Below are 25135 nucleotides of genomic sequence, written 5' to 3'. Positions count from 1 at the left end.
GCCATGAGATGTTGTTTACAAGCTGTTCTTACAGGAATTGGAATTCTTCTGAATCTCTGACAGATTTGTAAATTTATGTTTTAAGAATGTTGGAATTAAGGAATAAACAACTAAATGAAATTTGGAATCACACCGGAAAGCCCCTTTCTATATTCCCAACACAACCAAGAAAAGGAATGCAGTAAATCTTATACATGGAGCGCCTAATTGCACAAACTTATTGGCTTTCAAGAGAATGAATAGCAACACTCAAAAAAGAAGGAACTGTATGGACAAAGCAAGACATACCGTACAAACACTGGCCATAGTTGAATGAAACAGGCAAGTTTCATAACCTTACTGCCTTCTTGAGTGTCTTGATGAAGCTGTTTCTCGCAGAATGATCGTCGCCATTGACATCATTGTCCCCGCTTACCATTGGTTTCTTTCCCATACAGTCCACTCCCTTTTTCATTCCTCCCAAGATCAGAGATGGTGAAGATGGGATTCTCCTGAAGATCCTTGCACTGGCTGACCTTGTGAATTTCATTTCCTTCCCACTCTGCTCAATCTTTTCACACTCTTCTTCGCTCACTTCTTTTTTGGCTTTGCTGCCTTCAGTTCCAACAATCCTCTCCTCTTCTTTGTTTTGCTCAGCCTCAACCTCCTCCTGTGGGGAATTTGCACTTATTTCATGAGGCTTGCTCATGTCACCTTCATCTTCATTTTGGAGATCTACATCTTCTTGGGTTTCATCCTCTAACAGGATTTGAAGCCACTTCTCGACGTTTCCTTTGCCTCGTTGTTTTCTACTCTCTTCGTCTTCTTCTTCTTCTTCAACATCCGACTCGTGCATGAAAGGGAATAGCTTGTCATGTCCCTTTGCTTCTCCTATTTCTAAATTTTGAAGCCTTTGGATAATTAAGCTTCCTTCCTCCACCAGTGGAACAATTGCTTTCTCATCATGTTCACCAGGCTTCTCCATGGCCACAGGTTCCATTTGTTTCTCCCCTCCATTTTGGGACAAAGCAGATTCAGAAGCTCTTTGTTCTTCCTCTAGAAATAGTCTCAGCTCTTTGTGTGTTGGTGTCTTTGGCTTGATTCCTGGCAAAAAGGCAGTTGGAGTTTTGTGGTCTGTTTCTTCCAGGAGTAGCATATTGTCAGTTCTTGATCTTTTTCGCACCTGTTCATGTCCAGGCCTCAGCTGTTTCTCTAGCTCATCTCTCTGTCTGTATTTCTGGTAGAGATCCCTCTCAGCTGTGTCACAAATTGCCTTCTGCGCTTCAAGCCGGGCCATTAGTGCACTGCTTGCTGCTTGGTTTAGCCTTAACTGCTCCTTGTAAATAACACTCCTACAAGAAAAAAGTCACATTGGCAAGTTAAGTCCTATTTGATCTGCTTTGCACGTTTATTTTCGTACAATGGCTGTTAATTAATCTTACTGGTGCATTGCATCTCGGATCATCTTCTCCAGCATTGTCTTATGGGATGATTGAGCCTCAGCTAATCGCCTGCACTTCTCAGCCTTTCTTTTATGTTTAATTAATTTTAATTCCAATTCCTGAATTCTCAGCTTCTCTTCTTCATTATTTAGCTTCATATCATTCACTTCATCATCTACCCTCTGTATTTCTGCCTTCAGCTTTGCCCTTTCATCTCTTTGTCTTAGAGAATCTCTGGCCATGACAATGGCTTGGTATGGATTCGTAACGAAGTCTGGATTTTCATTCTCTTTAAGAACTTCAGGTTTCACTTTTCTTGCAGCTAACATTAATCAAAGAATCCAAAAGTTATATACTAATTTAAACTGTTGGTATGAAATCAAAATCGAACTTTTCAAGAGCAAGAGAGCATGAATGAGAAGAATTTTTCTTAGTAACTAACCAACTATAGGAATACTTGGTCTTGGTTGTCTATTGTAGTCCAATGACCTCAAAGGTGATGAAGAATCATCATAACATTCTCTTCGAGATAAAACAATGGCAGCTGGAGCAAATCCGAGTCGCTCTTTGGATGCCACGAAATGTTGAGGAAAAGAATGAGATACAACTGTCTGTGAATTATTCAGCTCTTCGTTTTCGCCCTCGAAGAACAGAAATGAAAAGGCTCTGCGCCTGTCATCATTATATCATGAAAATACGGACATATTAACATCACAACCTAAACATTCATAAACTCAAATGAACATCAATCAAGAAGTTAAAGCAAACGCACCTGAAATCTGAGTTGGATGAAGCAAAGATAGACAAAAACTGGTTTACAGAGATACCCAATTGAAAATCCCACCATGGAACTAAGAACTCTAACTCGTGATGTTTCCTCTTGCAGGCTTGCCATTGAAGTATTCGTAAATTGCTAGTAACAGTCAGTCCTCCTCCTGTGTTTCACCAAAAAACTATGAGAACAAGAGAGGAGACGAATTTACAAATTTGGAACAGTTTTAGAAGTATACTTGAGCAAGGAAACCAATGATCAATATCCCAAGCAAGTGGTGAAGCAGAATCAGCATGATAATAAAGAACATTGCCGTAATGGTCGACTCGAATTTCCGCAGGATCGAAGCCAGCGTTCCTGATATAATCAAAACCAGATGATTTAAAGTAGGAATACACAAATGTTTTTAGAAATTTCAGAAATGGAACGTCAGCTACTTACCCTAGATGGTTGAGTTGCTTCCATAAGAGACTGACAAAAAGCTTTGGCTTCGCAGTAGGCTTTGCCTTTGGATTTATTATTGGAAACAACTGATCTAATTCCATTGCGGTTGCGGTCTGAAACATTATGCAAAGATCCACGCAGTAAGTATAATGAAAATGGAAGTCAGGACAAGTAGTTGCAAGGTAATTAGGTAAAGTTCCTGCTTCTAATTCCTTGCAGAATTCGTGCCATCTTAAACATTTCAATCCAGAAATGGAAATTTTGAAGAGGAATTATGCAGAAATCCACAAGAATTGCAAAACAGAAAGGAATTAACAACGGACTAATCACAAAGAGTTCCCCCAGAAGTAACAGAAAGGGCTCAAATTCTCTCATAGTGGGGAATTAAAATCAGAACAGCAACATCACAATTCAGTTCAATCTTCCATCTAATCAAAGAAAAATTTCAGAAAGATTCGTATCTAACCTCTCGTTTGTTCAAACTATAAGGCGTGAAAGTGAAAGGAGGACCACGGCAGTACAATCCAGCTTGTCGATCGCGGCAAAGCTTGGCGTAAGCTTGCGGGTGGCCGACAGCCTCATCAATCGCCATTTCTTCTTCACTAAACAAGCAATTTTCGGCCATTATCGTCAAATCTCCTTCTTTTTGGACTCGCTGAAGAAAGCTCAAAATTTCACCTCAGATGAAGAAACTGAAAGAGGAGCGTAAAGAGATATGGAGATACTGTTTCTTTTTCTTTTCTTTTTTTCTTTTTAAGTTTTAGCTACCAAAAAGCACCCAACGGTCGAATTCGGCTGCCACGTCAACAAAACGGTGCGCAGTGGGTAATGGTAACGGCTACGGGATTCAGATTGGCCCACATTAATCAATTGGGTTTTTAAAGTCTGAGGCCCACTTGATAAACAGTGGTTAATATTTTTAAGGACAACTTAAATTTAAATTTATTTTAAAATGTTGAATTGCATAATATTTTAGTTTACTTATAAATTTTCAAATTCTTCTAAAAAGGGTGTTAATGCTTTGCTATTTTTAAACATAATATTACAGTAAAGATATTTTTAAATCCAAGGATATTAATGGGTTTTTTTCTTTTAAAAATTAATGATATTTTTTAAACGCTATTAAAATTTTAAGAATATTTTAAATATAAATAGAGATTTTTTTTAATTTTTTTTTATAATTAACTAAATCTATTTTTTAAGGACAAACTTAAATTAAAATTTATTTGAATCAATTCTTTTTTGAGATATTAATAGTAAATATCAACCTTCCTATAATTATTTATAGAATTATTGAATTATAAAATCAAATATACAATGGTAGGAAGTCTCTGAGTTATTTTTAAATTAATATTATTATTTTAAGATATAATATTATTGTTAGATATAAAAATAAAAGTGTTGCTAACTTATACATATTTAAACATGCATTTAATATTCGAATAGTTCTACTTCCACGTGTAGTTGAACCAAAATAAAGAATAAAAGTATTTTTTTTATTATACAAAATTAAAAACAAAATGATTTCTTTTAATTCTACCTTATGAGTTGTATATTTGCTTTTTTTTTTCTTGTTGATAAATGATTTATTTTGCGATTAAACAAATTTTCTTTCCTTTTAACTTAATATAAAAATATTTTAATTTTCTACCCAGGAATATCGTTTAATTTAAAGAATATTCTCATAAATGGATTAAATCATAACAGCTAAATAGAAATTATTGGATCATATCTAATATCTAGTTGCATATATAAATATATATGTAATATAGTTGTGAAATAATACATACCAATACATAATTGGAGAATATTTTTAGATCTATGATAAAATAATATATCCAAGTTATTTTCATTTGAAGTCAATCATAATATTTTTTTTATAAATTAAAAATAATATAACAACAGATATGTAAATTATAATTCATTATACCATATATTAGTCATCTATAAGCATCAAGACATGTTAATGACTACTCACACTTTAATTATTTAAAAAAGAACATAACTAGGAATAGTTTTCAATAATATTTATTTTAACAATATAATTGATTCTAATTGATATTAACACCACAAAGTATTATAGAGAATTTGACAGCTTGAAATTCCTATATTTATTAAAAATGGCCTAATATGATTAAATTTAGATCACGTGATAAATTATTTTTTGAAGTAATTAAAACTATATTATTGATATTCTATATGTTATAAATTCTACGTGCAAGCACATGCCCCTATGTTATGTCTTATTAATATGCTCATTTTGCCATGTATATCTTGTTTGTGCATAAATCTGTTGCTGTAAGGCTGTAAGGCTGCAGCCCGCGCACAAATCCTGAGAAAAACTGGTAAAATTTCAACTTTTCTTTAGTTTTTGAATGAAAATGTGTTGAAAGAAGTCCATTTTGGCAGAGATTTTGAGGGTAAAAGTAGGTTAATGTGAGTTTTTGAAGGAGCAGAGAGGAGATGGAGTTGGGGATTGGCAGCTCGTTTAAGAGGCTTGGGAGTTTTAATGTGGATGGTTTTCCAGTATCATCAGTGCATGAAGAGGACCAGGAATCGCTGAAATGGGCCGCCATTGAAAAGCTTCCGACGTTCAGGCGTTTGAGGAAAGGGTTGATGACGACTTTGGATGGTAAAGCCAATGAAGTTGATATCTTAAATCTTGGGTTTCAAGACAGGAAGAATTTGATTGAGGCGTTGATTAAAGTTGCTGAAGAGGATAACGAGAAGTTCTTGTTGAAGCTGCAGAATCGTCTTGATAGGTGCATTTGCCTTTTTTTTCTTCTTAGACTAAACTTTATAGAAAATGTTGTTCATTTGATTGATGTTTTTGTGGTATGTTTCTTGAAATTTTCAGGGTAGGAATCGAACTTCCGACAATCGAGGTTCGGTTCGAGCATTTGAATGTCGAAGGCGATGCTTATATGGGAAGTAGAGCATTGCCAACAGTTCTAAATTTCACACTCAATATGGTGGAGGTAACATTTTAACTCATGAACTCATATGAACTGATATGAACTGATAACTTTCAAGAACTGTAGTGATTTTTTGTTTGTTTGGTTTCAAGGGGTTCTTGGGTTACCTTCATATGTTTTCCAGTCGAAAGAGGCAGTTAAAAATCCTTCATAATATCAGTGGAATCGTCAAGCCTGGAAGGTAAGAAAAACAAGGGAAAAAAAATGGTAAAATCAGCACAATTTCTTGTTCTGATACTCATTTTTTGATTGTTTTGGCAGAATGACACTGCTGTTGGGCCCTCCTAGCTCTGGAAAGACCACGCTTTTATTAGCACTGGCAGGAAAGCTTGATCCTCAAATAAGAGTAAGCATCCCCTGCACTCACTCTTTTAGTTTTGGTGTAGTCTGTGATCTCAAGAAGCATTTTGCATTCAGGCAAGTGGAAGGGTGAGCTACAATGGGCATGGACTCAATGAATTTGTGCCCCAGAGGACTGCAGCCTACATCAGTCAATATGATCTTCATATTGGAGAAATGACTGTTAGGGAAACTTTAGCTTTTGCTGCACGATGCCAGGGCGTCGGCTCACGCTACGGTCAGCTTTAAAACGATACATTTACACCTTCTTGTGATCCAGTGATAACTAAACTCAAAACTCAAAGGATAAAAATGTAACATTTTGCAACTTAGGGATCTAAAATGACTTATTTTTGCAGACATACTAGCAGAACTGTCAAGGAGAGAATTGGCAGAAAATATAAAGCCTGAGCCTAATATTGATACATTCATGAAGGTAAATATTATTAATTTGTACTAAACAGGTTTTCCTTAATCTAATCACAACCATACCTAATAACAGCCCAAGCCCACTGCTATATCTGCTAGCGGTGGGCTTGGGCTCTTACAAACCACCCCCCTTGAGGGCCCAGCGTCCTTGCTGACATACCGTCGAGTGTCTGGTTCTAATACTATTTGTAACAGCTCAAGCCCACCGCTAACCGATATTATTCACTTTGGCTCGTTATGTATTTCTGTAAGTCTCACGGTTTTAAAACGTGTCTCTTGGAAGAGGTTTTGTAACGGCCCAGGCCTATCGAGCAAATATTATCTTCTTTGGGCTTTCCCCTCAAGAGAACGAAACACCCTTTATAAGGGTGTGAAAACCAATCCCTATCAGACGCGTTTTAAAAATCTTGAGGGGAAGCCCGAAAGGGAAAGCCCAAAGAGAACAATATCTGCTAGCGGTAGACCTGAGTTATTATAGGTTTTCACATTTTTATAAGGAATGCTTCGTTTACCTCTCCAACCGATGTCGGATCTCAAAAAAAAAAAAAAAAAAAGCTTGTAGAGTCGAGTTCATTAACAACAACAGAGTTAACATGCCTAAATAGAGGATCTTTGACCAATTTGAACCATGATAGGATTAAGTTAGACCGAAGAAAAGAAAATTAAAGTGGATTTATTTTCCTGTTTGATTGAAGGAATAGTGACACTAACCTACATAAGAGCTTCATTTTCAGGCAACTGCAACAGAAGGTCAAGAGGCAAGTATGGTGACAGATTACATCCTCAAGGTAATATATTATTATGAAAGCTAAACAGTGTCCAAATATGTTCTTAATCTCTAAATTCTTTGAAATCTTTTAGATTTTGGGATTGGAAGGATGTGCTGATGTAATGGTTGGTGATGAAATGATAAGAGGCATATCTGGTGGACAAAGGAAGAGAGTCACTACAGGTAAATTAGTTTATACACCCTACCAGCTATGACCTGTTCGATAACCATTTCGTTCTTAAAAAATACTCGTTCTTAGTCTTCAATATTTGAAATCATTTGAAAAGGAACATATAATTTTCATAAATGTTATCAGATTAGTTTCATAAAGTAAAAGTTTGCATACAGGCGAGATGTTAGTTGGTCCAGCGAGGGCTTTGTTCATGGATGAAATATCAACGGGGTTGGATAGCTCCACAACGTTTCAAATAGTGAATTCATTGAAGCAAAGTGTTCACATTCTTAAAGCAACGGCAGTTATTTCACTTCTCCAACCAGCACCAGAGACTTACGAGCTTTTTGATGACATTATTCTCCTATCCGATGGTCGAATTGTTTATCAAGGTCCTCGCGATGAGGTGCTTCAGTTCTTTGAATCTATGGGGTTTGTTTGTCCTGAGAGGAAGGGAGTGGCTGACTTTCTTCAAGAGGCAAGTTTTTACTCAAAAATAGAATTTAGCCTTTTGCAACCCCAGAATTGAGTACTAAATCTAAGTTTTATACAGGTGACATCAAAGAAAGATCAAGAACAGTACTGGAAAAACAAAGAGGAGGCTTACAGATTCATTACACCCAGTGAATTTTCTGATGCATTTAAATCATTCCATATTGGCATAAAGCTTGGAGATGAACTTGGCATCCCTTTTGATAAGTCTAAGAGCCACAGAGCAGCTTTGACAACCCAGAAATATGGTGTTGGAAAGAGAGAACTCTTAAAAGCTTGCTTCTCAAGAGAGATCCTTCTCATGAAGCGAAACTCCTTCGTCTACATTTTCAAGCTCTTTCAGGTAGCCTCAAATTAACTCTTTTTTTTGTTTCTTTTCTGAAAGACATAGCCTATCATCTTATTAACACGATTTCCTTTTGGAGTTTTCAGCTGTTTGTAATGGCTTTAATTACAATGAGTGTGTTCCTAAGAACTGAGATGCATCGTGATACGATTGTGGATGGAGGAATCTACACTGGTGCTTTGTTCTTCACAGTTATTATGATTATGTTTAATGGGTTATCAGAGCTCTCATTAACCACAATTAAGCTTCCTAATTTCTACAAGCAAAGGGATCTCTTATTCTATCCTTCATGGGCGTATTCTCTTCCCAATTGGATCCTCAAGATTCCTATTACCTTTATTGAAGTTGCTTTGTGGGTTGTCATCACATACTATGGCATTGGCTTTGATCCAAATATTGAAAGGTATTCTTTGAGCTTGAGCTTGAGAAGACTTTCTTTCCTTCCTTTTGATGTGAATATGAATGGGAACAAGAATGCTGCAGGTTTTTCAAGCAATTCTTGGTGCTTCTACTAGTTAACCAGATGGCGGCTGCACTGTTCCGCTTCATTGCTGCATTGTGTCGTAATATGGTCGTTGCGAACACGATCGGTTCTTTTGCTCTTCTGACCCTCTATGCACTTGGCGGTTTTGTCCTGTCTCGAGGTACGACACTGCTGTGCATTCTAAAATGAAATAGTCAACTTTGATCTTATTTTCACTGTTTATGTAGAGGACATTAAGAAATGGTGGATATGGGGCTATTGGACATCACCAATAATGTATGCTCAAAACGCCGTAGTTGTAAACGAGTTCCTTGGAAAGAGTTGGGCACATGTATGTTCTTAAAATTCTCTCTTTTGAATCATGTTTTAGTAATATTCACTGTTTTTTATGTTCTTGAGCTGTCTTTTTTTTTAGGACGTTTTAGGAGTTGTGGTTTTGAAGACCCGTGGATTCTTCCCAAATGCATATTGGTATTGGATTGGTGCAGGAGCTTTGCTTGGTTATGTGTTTCTGTTCAACTTACTTTTCACTTTGGCGTTGTCGTTCCTCAACCGTAATCATCTCAACCTTATACGACTTCGTAAAATACGCATCTTAGTAAGAAAGAGCCTCAAATTAACATCTTAGTTTGATTGTGTAGCATTTGGGAAGGGTCGAGCTTTTCAATCAGGTGAACCAGAAAGTATTGACAGTGGTGACAAAAGAGGTATAACAAAGTTTGAGATCGAGAATTCGAACCTCTAATCCATTAGTCATTAACCAGTTGATTGTTGGGCGTTGTGCTAATTTCAGGGACTTCAGCTTCAAGAACAGAAATGAAATTTCAAGCCAATGCCAGAAATAGAACAGGAATGATTCTTCCATTTGAGCAACATTCAATTTCATTTGAAGATATCACTTACTCTGTTGACATGCCGCAGGTAAGAATCAAACCAGCTACAAAAAAGGAAGAGTTGAAATTTCCATTGAAACTTCCTAATGATAATTACGTTTGATGGGGTTTTCAGGAAATGAAAAACCAAGGTATTTTTGAAGATAAGTTGGTGCTACTGAAGGGAATAAGTGGAGTTTTTAGGCCAGGTGTTCTAACAGCTCTTATGGGAGTGAGTGGTGCTGGTAAGACAACACTAATGGATGTCTTGGCTGGTAGAAAAACTGGGGGTTACATTGAAGGGAACATCAAGATATCTGGTTATCCAAAGAAGCAACAAACATTTGCTAGAATCTCTGGTTATTGTGAACAAAATGACATCCATTCTCCTCATCTTACTGTCTACGAATCCTTGCTCTACTCCGCATGGCTCCGTCTGCCCCGACAAGTCGATCCCCAAACTAGAAAGGTAAACTATGCCAATACTGTTCTTCTGTTACTTTTGTTCGTGGAAGAGCTTCAAGTGAATTGCTGACAATTTGATTGCAATGAATAACAACAGATGTTCATTAATGAAGTGATGGAACTTGTGGAGTTAAAGACGTTGAGGGATGCTCTAGTTGGGTTGCCAGGTGAAAACGGTCTCTCGACCGAGCAGCGCAAGCGACTCACCATAGCTGTGGAGCTTGTAGCAAATCCATCCATAATATTCATGGACGAGCCAACCTCAGGACTTGATGCTAGAGCTGCAGCCATTGTCATGCGAACCATTCGAAACACAGTGGATACTGGAAGAACTGTTGTATGCACAATTCACCAACCGAGCATCGACATCTTCGAAGCTTTCGACGAGGTGACAGACCAAACAATGAACATTTAAGCTAAATGAAATCTCTAATACTTAACACTTTGAGCTATTTGCTGCAGCTCTTCTTGATGAAGCCAGGAGGCCAAGAAATGTACGTTGGTCCATTGGGTCGCCATTCTTTCCATCTAATAAAGTACTTTGAGGTAAAATTATTAGAAACACTCATGATTTTGCTCCCCAGTAAAAATTATGTAAAATCTTCATCTTTATTCTTAAGGAAATCAAAGGAGTTGCTAGAATAAAAGATGGGTACAACCCTGCCACATGGATGTTAGAAGTCACTTCCCCAGCACAAGAACTTGCTTTAGGAGTTGACTTCACTGATTTGTACAGAAACTCAGAACTTTATCGGTAATTCAACAATATAGTAGACCAGTTATTATGCATAAATGTGATGCTTTTCGTATGAACATTTTCGAAAATGATGAACAGGAGAAACAAGACGCTTGTTGAAGAATTGAGTACCCCAACTCCGGGATCAACAAACCTATATTTCCCAACTCAATACTCACGATCACTTTACACACAATGTGTAGCTTGTTTATGGAAGCAACATTGGTGTAATTGGCGCAACCCGTCTTACTCCGCCGTGAGATTGCTCTTCACGATCGTCATTGCGCTGATGTTCGGTACAATGTTTTGGGACCTTGGCTCAAAAAGGTAAGCCTTTTTTGTTACCTTCACATGCCATGAAGACAAGAAACATGTTCTGTTCTCTTATTGGAAAACATTGACTTGTGTAATGAAGGACAAGGCGACAAGATCTTTTCAATGCCATGGGATCAATGTACACTGCAACACTATTCTTGGGAGTCCAGAATGCCTTCTCTGTACAGCCCGTGCTCGCCGTAGAACGAACCGTGTTTTATCGTGAAAGAGCTGCTGGAATGTACTCAGCCTTCTCATACGCATTTGCAGCGGTACTAACGTTGTTCTGTTTTGAAACATAAGAACTTTGTTTAGTTTAGGCATTGAAAACTGTGTGTCCTGTCCCATGTTTCAGGTGCTGATTGAGCTCCCATATGTTTTACTCCAAGCTCTGGTTTACACTCTCATAGTGTACACAATGATTGGATTTGAATGCAGTGTTGCTAAGTTCCTTTGGTATCTGTTCATCATGTACTTCACTTTGCTCTACTTCACTTTCTATGGGATGATGGCTGTGGCAATGACACCAAATCATCACATTGCTTCAATTCTCTCCTTTGCATTCTTTGGACTGTGGAGTCTGTTTTCGGGATTCGTCGTCCCAAAACCCGTAAGTTTTGTTTCCAAGTTCGGGTTTCGGTTTTTTTCTTCCGTAAAATGATTAATGTTTGTTGTTTTTTGTATAGAGGATTCCGGTGTGGTGGGCATGGTACTACTGGGTTTGCCCAGTGGGTTGGACGTTGTATGGATTAGTAGCCTCCCAATATGGAGATGTGCAGGATGTTCTTGAAACTGGTCAAACTGTGCAGGAATTTGTGAGACAGTACTTCGGTTTCAGACATGATTTCTTGCGACTTTCTAATTCTATGGTCGCTGGATTTGCTGTTCTTTTTGCTGCTGTATTTGCCATCTCTATCACTATTTTTAATTTCCAAAGAAGATGATATCATTTATTTGAGTTGTATAGTGTTTTATAGGTAAAAGAATGTGAAGATCATAATTGTATAAGTTACGTTTAAGATTCATATTGGTTAGTTGAATTATGCAACTATAGCCAGGAACCAATACCAATTATTGGCGTGACCAATAGCAATTATTGATACTCGATCATCTTTAGCTACCCACGACATCTACCTGTAATCATTTTCTACGAACGTGAAACAGTTCAAGTTCACCATTCGCTGATATTGTTCTCTTTAGGCTTTCCTTTCGGATTTCATCTCAAGGTTTTTAAAGCGCGTCTGCTAATAAGTTTCTTCCACACCCTTATAAAAAATGTTTCGTTCTCCTTTTTAACCAATGTGATATTTCACAATTCACCTCTCATCGGAATCCAACGTCTTCGTGAGTGCTCGTGATGTGAAATCTCACAATCCACCCCTTATAAAGAATGGTATCAGAGCCTGACGTTGGCTCTGAAAGGTGAGATCCCACGTCAATTGGAGAAGGGAACGAGTGCCAACTTTTAGTTCTGTTACCCTTTTTTATAAGAGTGTATTGGAAGATCTCATATTGATTGGAGAGGGAAACGAGTGCAGTCTCGAAGGGAGTGCATTGTAAGATCCCACATCAATTGGAGAGGGGAACGAAGCAGTCGTTGTGAAAACCTCTCCCTAATAAACATACTCATTTTAAAATTTTTGAACGATAGCTCGAAAAAAAAATTCAAAAATAACAATATTCGTTAGCGGTGTAGTTGAGTTGATACATTTTAGGTCGATTAGACACAGTAGAGTGGGGAGTCAACCAAACAAATTTGTTTGAATTTGGAGGACGAAAGAAGTGAAAAATAAAAATGATATTTAATTACAATCGTCATCTTTCATTTATAGTTTAATTAGCAATAGTTGGATACACGTGAACGTGAAAATGACATGTCAATGCAAATAATGATATTATTAATTTTTTTAATTAAAAAAAAGGAGTTATTATAACATGAAACAAACAAGATCTTATATCTTTATATTATCTTAACCTCTATCTACCAAAATTTAAGGAGAAATTATGCATGACTTTCATATATATTTTACATTTTTTCGCATACAACAATATTATTTTTATTTTTATTTTTTTTAATAGTGACGGGTTGGATGAATTACATTTTTTTAAAGATAATTATTGGTATTAATATAATCAATAATCAATAAATATGAAACTAAATTTGTTTCGTTAGGCACCTTAAAGTCCGCTATATTTATCTATAATAAAAAATTTATATAAAATCTATGGAGACTGACCACTTTTTTTTTTTTAAGTTCATAAAAAATAAATCTAATTTGTGCAGACTAAAATACAACATGTATTTAAAAAGAGGTGAATTATTATTATATAAAATGGGATAATAAAATTATTCTAGGACTTGAATTTAAGGTTTTATTTTTTTTATTTTTTTATTTTTTTAATTCAAACATGTAGGAAGATAGAGTGATTGGAACTTCTATTTAGGTAGAAGAAACAAAAGCAAACTGATTCCATTACTATTGGTTCGAGTAAATTTCTATCACTTTTGTCTCTTGAACTCGTCGTTGACTGAAGTTTAGTGTTGATACTCAACTCAACTGTTCATGTCATTAAGGCCTTCGATATCTCCACTAGTTTCGATACTAAACCCTAAGCCCTAAATCCTTAATTGATTTGGGGAAGAAGAACAAGAAAACCTTTGCATGGCTTTATTTGACGAGTAAAATAATAATAATAATATAATAAATCTAGCTCCACTTATTTTCACCCCTACCTTTGATCTATTCATTAAAATTATTTATCTTAACCAATTAAATTATTAAATTACTTTGAAAGCTACAATCTTTACATTTTTTTAATAACACGCTATATGCTCATTTTGACACAGTTTGTTTAAAAAAATTGATCACTTGCACACATAATTTGAATATTGTGTTATGAACTCCCAAATTATGAGTGTGTAGATATATTCTATTTAAGCCAAATTCTTTCAATAAGGATATATTCCTTTGACAAAACTCCAAATCTTATCACAAATTGTGTACACCGCCAAAAATGCCCCAAATTGGATTCATCGAAAATTTGTAAACCCCATTTTTATAAATGACTGGAATGGATTGGCATCCAAAGCACTCACAAACACAAAGAGCTCTCTTGCTAAAGCCAAAGCCAAAGCCAAAGCCATGGGGTTTCGTTCTTCCAAAAAGCCTGAGGTTCCAGCCATCAACTTCTCCATTGAAAACCTTCGTCCTAAAAGCACCAAATGGGTAGAAACATGCAGCCATGTGAGGGCTGCTCTTGAAGAATATGGGTGTTTCTTGGCTGAGTGTGAGAATAATGTTGAGCTTGATGATGCCATTTTCAATGGCTTGGAAAAGCTTTTTGATTTGCCTTTAGAAACTAAAATGAAGAATGTTTCTGATAAGCCTTACCATGGCTTTTTGGACCACAGGGCTCCCTTTGTTCTTCCTCTTCATGAAAGCTTTGGCATTGAAAATGCAGCAAGTTTTGAAGGTGTTGAGTCCTTTGTGAAGCTCATGTGGCCTTCTGGAAATCATCACTTCTGGTAAACTTTGTATGAATTACATGGTTGTCTATTTTGGGTGTAAATCTTTAAAATCTTACTTGGAAATGATTTTGTTGGACAGTGAGGATTTGTTTGCATACACAAAGATGGTATCAGAGATGGAGAAGTTAGTGAAGAGGATGGTGTTTGAAAGCTATGGAGTGGAAAAGTACTATGATTCTCATATTGCTTCGACCACTTATTTGCTTAGAGGCATGAAATATAGAATTCCTGAGATGGGTGAACAGAATATTGGAGCAGAAGCTCACACAGACAAGAGTTTCTTCACTATTCTTCATCAAAATGGAGTCAATGGCTTGGAAATCAAAGCAAAAAAGGATGATCATTGGATTGGACTTCAATTCAATCCAAATTCCTTCTTGGTCATGGCTGGAGATGCTTGTTTGGTATACCTCTTACTTGTGCTTTGATCCATACTTCAATTATACCCGCACACCACAAGCCCACTGTTAACAGATGTTGTGGGATCCCCAATCCACCTCCTTCGAGGTCCAGCATCCTTGCTGACACACCGTCTCGTGTTTATCCTCTTCGAGACTCGTTCCCTTCTTTAATTGATGTGAGACCCTCCAATCCACCCTCCTTCGGTATCCAGCATCTTTGTTGGCACACCGTCTCCTATCCACCCCCTTCGAGACTGGTTCCCTTCTCCAATTGATGTGAGACCCCCCAATCCACCCTCCTTTGGGGCCTAGCGTCCTTGTTGGCACACCGCCTTGTGTCCACCCCCTCCAGGGCTCAGCCTCCTCGCTGGCACATCACCTGGTATCGTGATTCTGATACCATTTGTAACAGTCCAAGCCTATTGTTTTCCTTCCTAACCGATGTGGGATCTTACATATAATCACTAATTGGAACGTAGATAAGAAATTAATTATTATTGGAAAGATGGATTTGAATGGTTGAATTAACTCAAATTTGAAGATGGTAAAAATAAAATTTGATTTTGATGGATAGGCATGGAGCAATGGGAGAATCCACTCAGCCACACATAGAGTTTTAATAGAGGGAAGCAAGGAAAGATATTCAACAGCCCTATTTTCATATCACAAAGGAGTTATTGAGATTCCAGATGAGTTGGTGGACGAACAATTCCCCTTGAAATTCAACCCTTTTAACCATTATGGATTACTTGGTTATTTCTCCAAAGAAGAGTGCGAGAAAACGCCTTCCACTGCCGGAGCTTATTGTGGAGTTTGATCCCCATTTCATATGCTCATAATAATCAAACTTATAGCATCCTCAACTTTAATTTATTTTGATGTTAAGTTGTCGGACCAAATTTTCAAGGCTTCGAAAACTCGAATCGTGACCCAAGAGACGAAATCGGGGAAAAAAAAAAAAAGTAAAGTAAAAAGATAAAAATAATACCATTTAATTATTACAAAAGAGGGAGAAGTTTTCTTTCAAAATTATTACAAAAGAAATTACAAATATAAAATGAAATACAAAAGACTCTAAAAGACCGACGAGGGACTGACGCTCTGGAACGACCCCCTCTGTAACCGCACAGCTCTCGAACTCTCCTCCACCTCGACTGGTACCTAAAAAAAAAAAGAGTAGAAAGGAATGAGTATAGAAATTATACTCAGTAAGCCACCTACTTGTAGGCTCTCATCGCATTCTAAGCTTAATAGACTTCCACGAACTTCTCTTTGCCTCTAAGACATCTGGATCTAGTCTTAGCTCTTTAGGACATGCCCCTTGGGGCTTCTTTGGTTCTTCGTTCTTTCATTTAAACCCTAAGAGTTCCCTTTTGCCAACCTATGTATGACTGGTGCTCTACGAGTAGCTACCTCGGCATGGCTCTGAGACCACATGGTATCTTACTTAAGAAGTGAGCTGCAACTCCCTAGGTCCATGTTAGTCCCCTTGGTCGGGGAGAGCTACCCCCCTTAACCCATCCAGCTAAATGGTCTATACGACGTGGACACACGTTTCCCATACTAAAACGGCTAAGAGCAGTCGGGTTCTGATCAGGAACCCCCTGGTCCCCCACGAAGCTATGACACCAATCACACACATGCAGCCAAATGGTACTTTAGAGATGGTTCGTATGTCATGGTGGTCTGTTAGACTACTATGGGAAAGGTTAGGTCTATACCTAAGTGACTTGTCACTCTAACCACAAATCCCTAGACTTTATCATACGTGTGTGCCATGAGAATTAATTGAGTGTACACACAACTATCATCCAGCATCATCACACAAAATTCATGCAAAATAATCATACATGCTCAACGGAGCGAAAAAATCCATCAACTCCCAAAGCCCAGAGTTCACAAGTTCCCATCCTCCTTTCAGCATGAATTAAACATATACATATAAGCGGAAGCTTAAAACATAATTGCAACACTCAGATAATTCTCATAATATTTCACATAATACATCCATACTCTCAACAATCAAATTACTTACATTCAATCTTAGAAAGCTACCACCTAAGGTAATTAATCTAGCATGCATGCATAACCAAGCGACTCCTACACGTATTTCTTCCTAAAGTTTCTTGTGGTGACTTACTTGATTGACGCGTGTTCTTCGTTTAGCGCTTCTACACCAATAGCGTGTCTACAAATACTGATTTTTTCTATTGAAGTCCTATTTCATATAAAAGTAGGGTTAGAGTTAGGAATCGGGAGGAGATTCGGGAAAACAGAAGTTGAACCGGCAGAAAACAGAACCTCACGCGCGCACACGCGTCTGGGAAAGTATTACACGCGCGCGTACGGACGCGCATGACGGAAGGAAGACGCGCGCTGAGGTTCTGAACGGTCATCCGAGATTGAGGTCGTCGGTTCGAAACCGGAAGGACGCGCTGGAAACCCGAATTCTTTTACTCTGACGCGTAGCAACGAGGAGCTGGGTCGGAATTCCGGGTCGCGCGAGGTTGTCGGGTTGTGGACTCGGGTAGCGGGCTGCCGGCGTTCGAATCCTGCCCGACGCGAAGTATTTCGTTGAATTTATCCGCCAATACACTCAGGACACGTGTCGACCATCCCGGCGATGCGCGGCCCTCTCTTTGCCTGACGCGCGGCCCTCCTCCGTTCGTCTTCTTCCTCTCTGATTATTTTCTAATTTCTTTGCATTTTCATATTTCTTTCTACATGACTCACTTGTATTAATATGATTCGAATCAATCACGGCTCCCTTCACAAATTATGACTGTAATTCTCTCCATATTAACATACTCAAATTTCAAGATCTAATTACCAAAATTTTTTATAGATCGGAGGAAAATTCGAAATCAACTGTTCAAGAACTTACCTACGGATTTTCTTGGTTACTTGACGGTTTTAGTCGATCTAAGAGTTAAGAATGTCCTCCTCTTTGTTCAGTCAAGATTTCGTGAAGAGGGGCTCGGCCGAACTGAACTCAGGGCTGTTACCTCTCTCTCTAGAGCTTTCCTTCTCTCTCTAGAACTTTCTCTCAGCCATTTTTCCTTTCCTTTTCCCTTTATTTTTCTTTTTCTTCTTTTAATCCTATGTTACTAGAAGGGAGGGTATATTGACCAGATTATTCTCAGTTGACCATATTTTTTAATTTTCTATCTTTTTTTTTTTATATTTTTTTTAAGTTATTCTCTTATTTCTACTCATTTTTCTCTTCTACCTTACCTCGAACTTTGGTCTCTATGACCTTGAATAAAATCTCGAGAATTTGGCTTTAAAAGTAAAATTATATTTTAAGCTTTCTACTAAGGTTCGAGTCTTACCTAAGTTGTAATCATTTGTAATTCTGTGTATTAAATTCATAATTAATGATACCAATTTCATCACTATTATGGTTTTGAATTTGATTACCATAATTTTCATAACGAATTTCTAAAACAAAAACTAGTTAATTGGAAAAAACATACAAAATATATAGATGGTCAATTCAAGTCAAGAACATATAAGAAGCCATAGCAATTAGGGTATGAAATGAGCTCCAAACTTGCGATCAGCTGCAGCAGCATAATAAGACAGCCAAAAAACAGTCCCAAGTCTCATAGCAGCAAGAACAGCAACATAATGTAAGCAAACTATGTGAATCAAAGAAAAAAAAAAAAGAGCAAATTAAAGGTTGGAATTAAAAATTTAATCATAATTATGAAACATACCAAGCACAGAAACAGGCTTTGTCTTCCCTGCTCTTGATAACATGATCATCGTTCGACATCTTTTGTTCTTGAGGTGCTGCTGCAGCTGCTGCCTTTTCCGCCATTGCTGGAATTGTATTGGTCTCAAATGGGTTTGTATTTTGGTAGGCTACTATCCCCAGCTATGTATCATCGTGGCCCATTTGGCTTAATAATTTCTGGTAACCCATTATTGAATGCCCTCTTTAATGCTCAACTACTATCTACCTCAACTCACTGTGTGAGGTTTTCACCCTTTCGTACATTTTTGGAACAGAGACTTTATAAGTGGCTGTTCAGATTTATTGACCCAAATACTTGAATCATTATCATATTTCTTATCATTTCAACCAAATAACTTGTACATTAGTTTAGTAGCGTTTCTAGGCCTACAAAATTATGTAAGGTTAACACTATTTCTAAATATTTAGAGATGTCCAACCACATAGGAACATGCTCCAAATCAGATGGAGAATTTCCATTTAAACCAGAAATAAGGAGATATTTTTTTCTATCAGTTAAATTGAAGACTATATTCCATATTCTTGACCTTGTCCAAATCCTTGCCTCTCCTCTGTTGTTAATAAATAAATATATTAGGTCATTTACCTTTTTAATAGAAATTATATTAATAAATAAAAACTATCCATTAAAAAAATTATTGAAACCGATATTAAAAGAAAAAGACTTTATATAAAAACGACATCTACTCGGTGGATACGTTTTAAAACTTTGAATGAAAGCTTAGAAGGGAAAGCTCAAATAAGACAATATCGGGTAGTGGTAGATTTTGTCTATTACAAATGATATTAGAACCAGACATCAAAGAGGGTGGGATTGTGAGATATCACATCAATAGGGAACGGAGCATTCCTTGTATGTAAGAGTGTGGAAACCTCTCCTTAGTTGACATGTTTGCTCGTAAAATCTTAGAGGAAAATTTGAAAGAAAAAACCTAAAAAAGACAATATTCACCCGTAGTACACTTGAATTGTGACAAATATATAATATTCATCGAGTAAAATGGCAACAAATTAAATGATGGTCGGAATGACTTGAAAAAGAAAAACTTCCCAATTCTATTTCATTACAATAGTCATCAACTTTACTAATATATTATAGCAACTTAAATATCTGAAATATTTCTATGAAAATAAAATCATATGAAAACAAGAACAAGATAAAAGGGAAGATTGGATCTAAACAAATGTTGGTGATCGATGAGCTCCTGATCCCTTGATACTTAGTTATTCTATATGTTTTGATATAGCTCCCTTCAAGAACCTCTCTCTTGGCTTATGAGCTAGATTTCTTGATTATCCTCAATCTCTTGCATGATTCAATGAACATCCTGCAGATACATTAGATCCTAAATCATGATTACAAGAAATATAATCAAATATGAAAGAGTTTAGGGTTTAGGGTTTTAGAAAAAAAGAGAACATACTTCCAAGGCACATCACCAACCAGCATCCAATCTCCATCTCTATCTTCGTAAGTGATAGTACACTCAGAACACCCAATTGGGGTCCCAAAGAGCTTCTCCATTGCATCAACAAGTTCCCCATATCCCTTCACCATTCCCAAATCAACTTTCCTCACAAAGGCCTCTCCTTCAACCCTCACTTTCACGTACATCTTTTTCCTCCCCTCCATTATTCCTTCACTTTCTTCCTTCTCCCTCAAGCTGTTCCTCCGCCGGTACGAGCACACCGGCGGCCACCCCACCACCTGCTTCCGCCCTCCACCGTCACTCTTGTCTTCCACTTCCACCTCCGAGAAGACCCTTTTCTTCTCATTGTTTTTGCTCGCCGGAATTGGTCCTAGACGGAGCTCGGTGATTTCGAGGCCTAATCCCTCAGTTGCCATCTGGGTTACAAAATTTGATGATGATGATGTTTAATTTTGAAGAAGAATGAGAGGCGGTGTTATTTATTTATATGAGGAGGAAAATGGGGAATTTTGAGAGGACATAGAGGGAACAATGATGGGGGTTGTAGGGTCCATAAATGGTTTGAGATCGTCGTGGGATTTGATCACAGCCGTTTGTTGGATTGTCTTGCTTTTTGAACAAACCCCATGTGGTTTTGCCTTGTTGTGTTGGTGGTGTTAAGTGTTGGTACTGTCACACGGTTTACTGTTTTTTCCTTTTCTTCGATCTTCTTTTCAAATTATCAACATTTTGAATCTCTCTCTTCTTGTCTTTGCTGTCTTTGTGTTTGTGTTTGGTTTTTTAATAATGGAGCCTCTTGGCAGAGAGGACGAGTTACTCTTCATCTCTCAAAACACAAGCTCCAATCACATCACGATTTTCTCTCACCCTTTTTAGTGGGTTTCTGAGATCTTTTCGATGATCTATATTGTGCGGAAGAGATATCTATATGATCCGATTGATTGTGTAAAACCCACGGTAGCAACAAAACCAGAGAAAGTATATAAAAAAGATCGATTTTTTTATTCTATTAGTACTAGATTAGTATTACTTAGTTTTCTTGACCTAGTAAATCATTTCTTCCGTGATGAACTTTTGGTACCAATCCTCTATTTTATCTATGTGGATCGAAGAAGAGAAAGAGAGCTCAGTGGAAAGAGGAATGTAACATGAGAGGTGAGAATTAAATTTGATAAACCTACTACTTTTCTTCCTATTAATAACTTTTAAATGGTTCCCACCGTTTAGATCGGGTCAACTTGTGTGCATCTCAACTATTCTTATAAGACAATCATCTGACCCTACTACGACACACATTGATGAGCAGACGTTTTAGTAAAAGAGAAGGTCGAGCCCCAATTTTCTTTTCTTTAATATATTGGGGGAAGTTCAGAATCTAAATATGTGATTTATGTAATTAGGGTTGTTAATATCAATGCAAATATTCCACAAGCACATGCTCTCACTCATTATAGTTTATATCTGGAAACTCACATAAGGATGAAATATTATATAAGTTCAAAGAAGATTCTGATGTTGAAGATGATTTTGATTGATCCATCAACTTCTACCATGTTCTTTGTTTATTACTTGAATTGTTTTCCTATATACCTTACTCATACTGTACTGAGTTTTGGAGTGTTAATCTCCCAAATTGAATATAGAACAGAAATTTTGTAAACAGAAATTTTGTCATTAACCTTTGTGAATTGTCAAATTAGACAAGATCATTAACATTATCAAGTTAGGGTATATATATTGTATGTATACATTTCAAATCGATGAAAAAAGGAAATTGTGAAAACTCGATCCAATCGATCTTCTTCCGCCTCATCTTTTAAAGCTTCCTTGGAGAACTACTGCTTCGAGTTTTTGGTACTTGAATCTCAAACCCTTTAGCTTCGGATCTCTTCATTATCCTCAATCTCTTGCACGATTCAACAAACATCTTCCATGGGACATCGCCAACAAGCATCCAATCGCCATCCCGATCTTCATAAATTGGGACATAATCCGAGCTTCCGATTGCACAACTGAAGAGATTCTCCATCGCCATCCCGAGATCTGAATATCCCTTGTGCATTCCAAGATCAACTTTTCTAAGATAAGGCGCACCATCCATGCTTACTTTCACATACATCTTCAAAGTTTTGGATAGATCTTTGTCATTACCGTTGCTCCTTCTCCGGTAAGAGCAAACCGGTGGCCACCCGACAACTTGGTTTTTCTTTGAATATCTGCGGTCACCGCCATCACAGTCGTTGCTGCTTCTTTCATCTCCTCCTTCATTACCATTCATCTCAGAGAAAACCCTTTTGTTGTCATGTTTTGAACTTGAGGTATGGCGACTCCCCGGAAGGCCTAATCTGAGCTCAGTGATTTCAAGTTCAAGTCCATTGCTTGCCATTTCTTCAGCTGACTCTAATTCTCTGTGTGTTTTTGTGTTGAGTTGTTGTTAATGGTGTAAGCACCAAAAATGAGAGGCTTATAAATAGAAGGAAATGGAGGAATTGTGGAATAATTAGGGGATGAAGGTGATGGCATTGTGGTCGCCGGCCGGTCGGAGACAAGAGGAACAAACGTGGGACTTGATGTTCCATTATTGGAACAGTTTCATATAATAAGGCTGTTGTTAGTTGGATTCTGATTCGGTGGGATTCTCTCTCATCCATGTGATTGCCCATTTTTCTGTCCACCATTGGAAGATTATAATTATGAATTCATATATATAAATAATTATTAGTATAATCTTAACCATCAAAATTTTGAATTTAGGTTAAATCTTGAGCTTCCTATCTCATCCTTGATTTATGATTTCTGGGTCTTTCCTAGCCTTAGTTTAAAAGCAAAAACGAAATATTGCATGCAAATATTATTTAGGGTTTGACTCCAATTTTGAAACGTTGAGAATAGGATACCATTGTTGTTCTTTCTTACTCGATCTTTTTAGATATTATTGTATTATACACATTTATAAATACATACACGGATATATCTATGTTTCATACGTGCTTCTGAGCGATGTAGGTGAGCGGATTTGAAATAATAAAAAAGAATAAAGGAAATGTTTCTTCCCAACCCAACATATGGGTTCATTAGTTTGAAAAAAAAGCAATAAAATTGGAGACAATAGACATGTCGAACTCCAAGGGTCACGTGGTAGATTTTTTGTTTGAGAAGAGAGCATGGGGTGGTTCCTTGTCTTTAGGGTTTTGATGGAACATAGACAAAGTTGTAAGTAGTTTGAACAGATTGGCATAGCGATCCACAGAGGCATCCGCCATTAATGCTTGGAGTCGGTGGACCTCTCTTCCTCTATGTGTTGTTTGAATTCAAGGGAGCATTTGGTTTTAGGCACAATCACAAGTTTTTCAATAATCTTCATTTTTCATCATTATTCTTGTATTGATTCAATCTTTCAAACAAATCCATTCAATAATTTCAAACCACAAGCTCTGGATTCTCTTTCTAAATTACAAGCATAACATGTATTCTCGATTTAACGCTCATGTTAGGGAGAGATTTTCATACCCTTGTAAGGAATCACAATCCACTTTCTTGGAGGCCTAGCGTCATTGTTGGCACACTACTCGATGTCGGATTCTCACCATTTGTAACAGCCTAAACCCATCGCTAACGGATATTGTCCGCTTTGACCCGTTATGTATTGTCGTCAGCCTCACAATTTTAACATGCATGTGTCAGGGAGGGAGAGATTTCTACACTCTTATAACAAATGTTTCCTTTCCGGTATTATTTGAATTTAACCCATTGACCAAACATGTTCCATCGAATGATAATCCAACAAGACAAGACAACTAATGATTAATCTAACTAAAAACATGTGTTGTAAATGAAAACAGTCTAACTAAGATTTGATAAGAATGAATGAATAATCATGTAAACTTTCTTGAGCTTTTTCACCCATCATTTCAACGATGTTTGAATAATTTGGGTTGTTGTGAAAGGTGTCAAATCAGATATTGATATAAGGTACCAAATGACGCGCAAAGGCGTTAGGGACCATACCATCACGTGAACGAAACTGGGAGTCCCACAGCAACAAAGAAGCATGATTTTGCAGTTTTGAGGGCTAAGGGCCTTTTCAGTTCCCTTTCAACCGTACAAACTGCAAAGAAGTGAGTGATTTCAGACAGGATCCCTCCATGAACAAGACTATCAACAGTGTCTTATGGTCCTCTCCACATGGCCTTATTTATTTCTTATCAAAGGAACTTACGTTGGTGCTTTTTACGTCACATGTCTGGTTAAGTTTATCAGAGAATAAAATAAAATAAAATTTGGTAAAATAAGAAAGGTCCTACCGGGAGTCGAACCCAGGTCGCTGGATTCAAAGTCCAGAGTGCTAACCACTACACCATAGAACCAATTGTTGTTATCTTCGTACAACAAAATATAAAGATTATGTTTCTTTTCATTATTGATAAATAAGCATTATGGTTCATGACTTAAATGTGAAAACATAAGGGTTTATATACGTAAAAATAAATAAATTGAAACAATTTAGAGTTAACATATACTTAATAATTTAGGCTACCACCTTCAAGGAAAGTTATTAACTGTCTTAATCAGTATCCTTTTCTTTATATATATAGAACTTTTAAAATTTCATTGGTCAGATTAAAAATGGGATGAGAGGACGAAAACCAACTGAGAGATGTTTTATTAACTTCCTTATGGTCCGTTATGTTCTCTCTCTTCTTCTTTTTTTTTTTTATAAATAAAAAAAATAATTTATATAGATAAACAATAATTGGAAATGTATGGCCAGATGACAAGAAACCAAAAACCTATACAATTATTAAGACGTGATAAAAAAAAAATGGAAGGGGAGAGCGAGAGAGCTGAGACAATAAACTGCTGAACATAACCAAATCTCAAGGAATAAATCAAGAAACACAAAAAAAAAAAAAAAAAAAAAAAAAAAAAAAAAAAAAAAAAAAAAAAAAAAAAAAAAAAAAAAAAAAAAAAAAAAAAAAAAAAA

General features: G+C 36.9%; 5 protein-coding genes, 1 long non-coding RNA gene and 1 other non-coding gene across 8 annotated transcripts; 2 read left to right on the top strand and 5 right to left on the bottom strand.

Annotated features, from left to right (window-relative positions):
- Window positions 1-116: 116 nt before the first annotated feature.
- On the bottom strand, window positions 117-3352 carry LOC111492705 (titin homolog). Its single transcript, XM_023142112.1, has 7 exons — window positions 3104-3352; window positions 2635-2750; window positions 2432-2550; window positions 2194-2356; window positions 1864-2093; window positions 1422-1743; window positions 117-1331 (listed from the first exon to the last, which is right to left on the bottom strand). Exons 1-7 carry the CDS (start codon window positions 3260-3262, stop codon window positions 329-331), a joined length of 2112 nt encoding a protein of 703 aa, XP_022997880.1. The 5' UTR covers window positions 3263-3352; the 3' UTR covers window positions 117-328.
- A 1645-nt stretch (window positions 3353-4997) lies between these two features.
- On the top strand, window positions 4998-12084 carry LOC111492704 (pleiotropic drug resistance protein 1-like). Its single transcript, XM_023142111.1, has 24 exons — window positions 4998-5399; window positions 5495-5615; window positions 5705-5793; window positions 5874-5958; window positions 6030-6189; window positions 6311-6387; window positions 7115-7168; window positions 7242-7332; window positions 7498-7799; window positions 7875-8156; window positions 8246-8562; window positions 8643-8803; window positions 8871-8974; window positions 9059-9197; window positions 9285-9350; window positions 9437-9564; window positions 9652-9984; window positions 10078-10368; window positions 10443-10526; window positions 10601-10734; window positions 10816-11043; window positions 11132-11303; window positions 11387-11641; window positions 11718-12084. The coding sequence occupies exons 1-24, from the start codon at window positions 5101-5103 to the stop codon at window positions 11973-11975; spliced, it is 4230 nt and encodes a 1409-aa protein (XP_022997879.1). The 5' UTR covers window positions 4998-5100; the 3' UTR covers window positions 11976-12084.
- A 2013-nt stretch (window positions 12085-14097) lies between these two features.
- On the top strand, window positions 14098-15834 carry LOC111492707 (2-oxoglutarate-dependent dioxygenase AOP3-like). Its single transcript, XM_023142114.1, has 3 exons — window positions 14098-14557; window positions 14640-14964; window positions 15536-15834. Exons 1-3 carry the CDS (start codon window positions 14175-14177, stop codon window positions 15776-15778), a joined length of 951 nt encoding a protein of 316 aa, XP_022997882.1. The 5' UTR covers window positions 14098-14174; the 3' UTR covers window positions 15779-15834.
- Window positions 15835-15968: 134 nt separating this feature from the next.
- On the bottom strand, window positions 15969-17859 carry LOC111492709. Its single transcript, XR_002719910.1, has 3 exons — window positions 17846-17859; window positions 17102-17641; window positions 15969-16122 (listed from the first exon to the last, which is right to left on the bottom strand). It is a non-coding gene; the product is annotated as an uncharacterized LOC111492709 (long non-coding RNA).
- A 1890-nt stretch (window positions 17860-19749) lies between these two features.
- On the bottom strand, window positions 19750-20622 carry LOC111492708 (auxin-induced protein AUX22-like). 2 transcript variants are annotated; one of them, XM_023142115.1, is made up of 2 exons: window positions 20146-20618; window positions 19750-20049 (listed from the first exon to the last, which is right to left on the bottom strand). In XM_023142115.1, exons 1-2 carry the CDS (start codon window positions 20565-20567, stop codon window positions 19995-19997), a joined length of 477 nt encoding a protein of 158 aa, XP_022997883.1. In that variant the 5' UTR covers window positions 20568-20618; the 3' UTR covers window positions 19750-19994. The 2 variants fall into 2 exon arrangements, with proteins under 2 accessions (XP_022997883.1, XP_022997884.1); XM_023142116.1 differs by having other exon boundaries at window positions 19982-20067; window positions 20146-20622.
- A 1235-nt stretch (window positions 20623-21857) lies between these two features.
- Window positions 21858-22572, bottom strand: LOC111492883 (auxin-induced protein 22A-like). Its single transcript, XM_023142382.1, has one exon. The coding sequence runs from the start codon at window positions 22535-22537 to the stop codon at window positions 21968-21970; it is 570 nt and encodes a 189-aa protein (XP_022998150.1). The 5' UTR covers window positions 22538-22572; the 3' UTR covers window positions 21858-21967.
- Window positions 22573-24446: 1874 nt separating this feature from the next.
- TRNAQ-UUG lies at window positions 24447-24518 on the bottom strand. The gene has a single exon. It is a non-coding gene; the product is annotated as a tRNA-Gln (tRNA).
- Window positions 24519-25135: the final 617 nt, after the last annotated feature.

Source organism: Cucurbita maxima, unplaced genomic scaffold (genome assembly GCF_002738345.1).
Source record: "Cucurbita maxima cultivar Rimu unplaced genomic scaffold, Cmax_1.0 Cma_Scf00018, whole genome shotgun sequence".
NCBI classification, from domain to species: domain Eukaryota; kingdom Viridiplantae; phylum Streptophyta; class Magnoliopsida; order Cucurbitales; family Cucurbitaceae; genus Cucurbita; species Cucurbita maxima.
This window is presented reverse-complemented; position numbering and strand designations above follow the sequence as displayed.

Bases quoted from the DNA above. Each gene is read 5' to 3' on its own strand.
- LOC111492705 (XM_023142112.1), bottom strand. From the start codon at position 3,262: ATGGCCGAAAATTGCTTGTTTAGTGAAGAAGAAATGGCGATTGATGAG. The intron at 2,357-2,431 runs GTATACTTCTAA...GGTGAAACACAG, and splicing joins TCATTGGTTTCCTTGCTCAA to GAGGAGGACTGACTGTTACT. The intron at 1,744-1,863 runs GTTAGTTACTAA...GATTAATGTTAG, and splicing joins ACCAAGTATTCCTATAGTTG to CTGCAAGAAAAGTGAAACCT.
- LOC111492704 (XM_023142111.1), top strand. From the start codon at position 5,101: ATGGAGTTGGGGATTGGCAGCTCGTTTAAGAGGCTTGGGAGTTTTAAT. The intron at 7,169-7,241 runs GTAATATATTAT...GAAATCTTTTAG, and splicing joins TGACAGATTACATCCTCAAG to ATTTTGGGATTGGAAGGATG. The intron at 11,304-11,386 runs GTACTAACGTTG...CCCATGTTTCAG, and splicing joins TCTCATACGCATTTGCAGCG to GTGCTGATTGAGCTCCCATA.
- LOC111492883 (XM_023142382.1), bottom strand. From the start codon at position 22,537: ATGGCAAGCAATGGACTTGAACTTGAAATCACTGAGCTCAGATTAGGC.
- LOC111492708 (XM_023142115.1), bottom strand. From the start codon at position 20,567: ATGGCAACTGAGGGATTAGGCCTCGAAATCACCGAGCTCCGTCTAGGA. The intron at 20,050-20,145 runs GTATGTTCTCTT...ATGTATCTGCAG, and splicing joins GTTGGTGATGTGCCTTGGAA to GATGTTCATTGAATCATGCA.
- LOC111492707 (XM_023142114.1), top strand. From the start codon at position 14,175: ATGGGGTTTCGTTCTTCCAAAAAGCCTGAGGTTCCAGCCATCAACTTC. The intron at 14,558-14,639 runs GTAAACTTTGTA...TTTGTTGGACAG, and splicing joins TCTGGAAATCATCACTTCTG to TGAGGATTTGTTTGCATACA. The intron at 14,965-15,535 runs GTATACCTCTTA...TTTGATGGATAG, and splicing joins TGGCTGGAGATGCTTGTTTG to GCATGGAGCAATGGGAGAAT.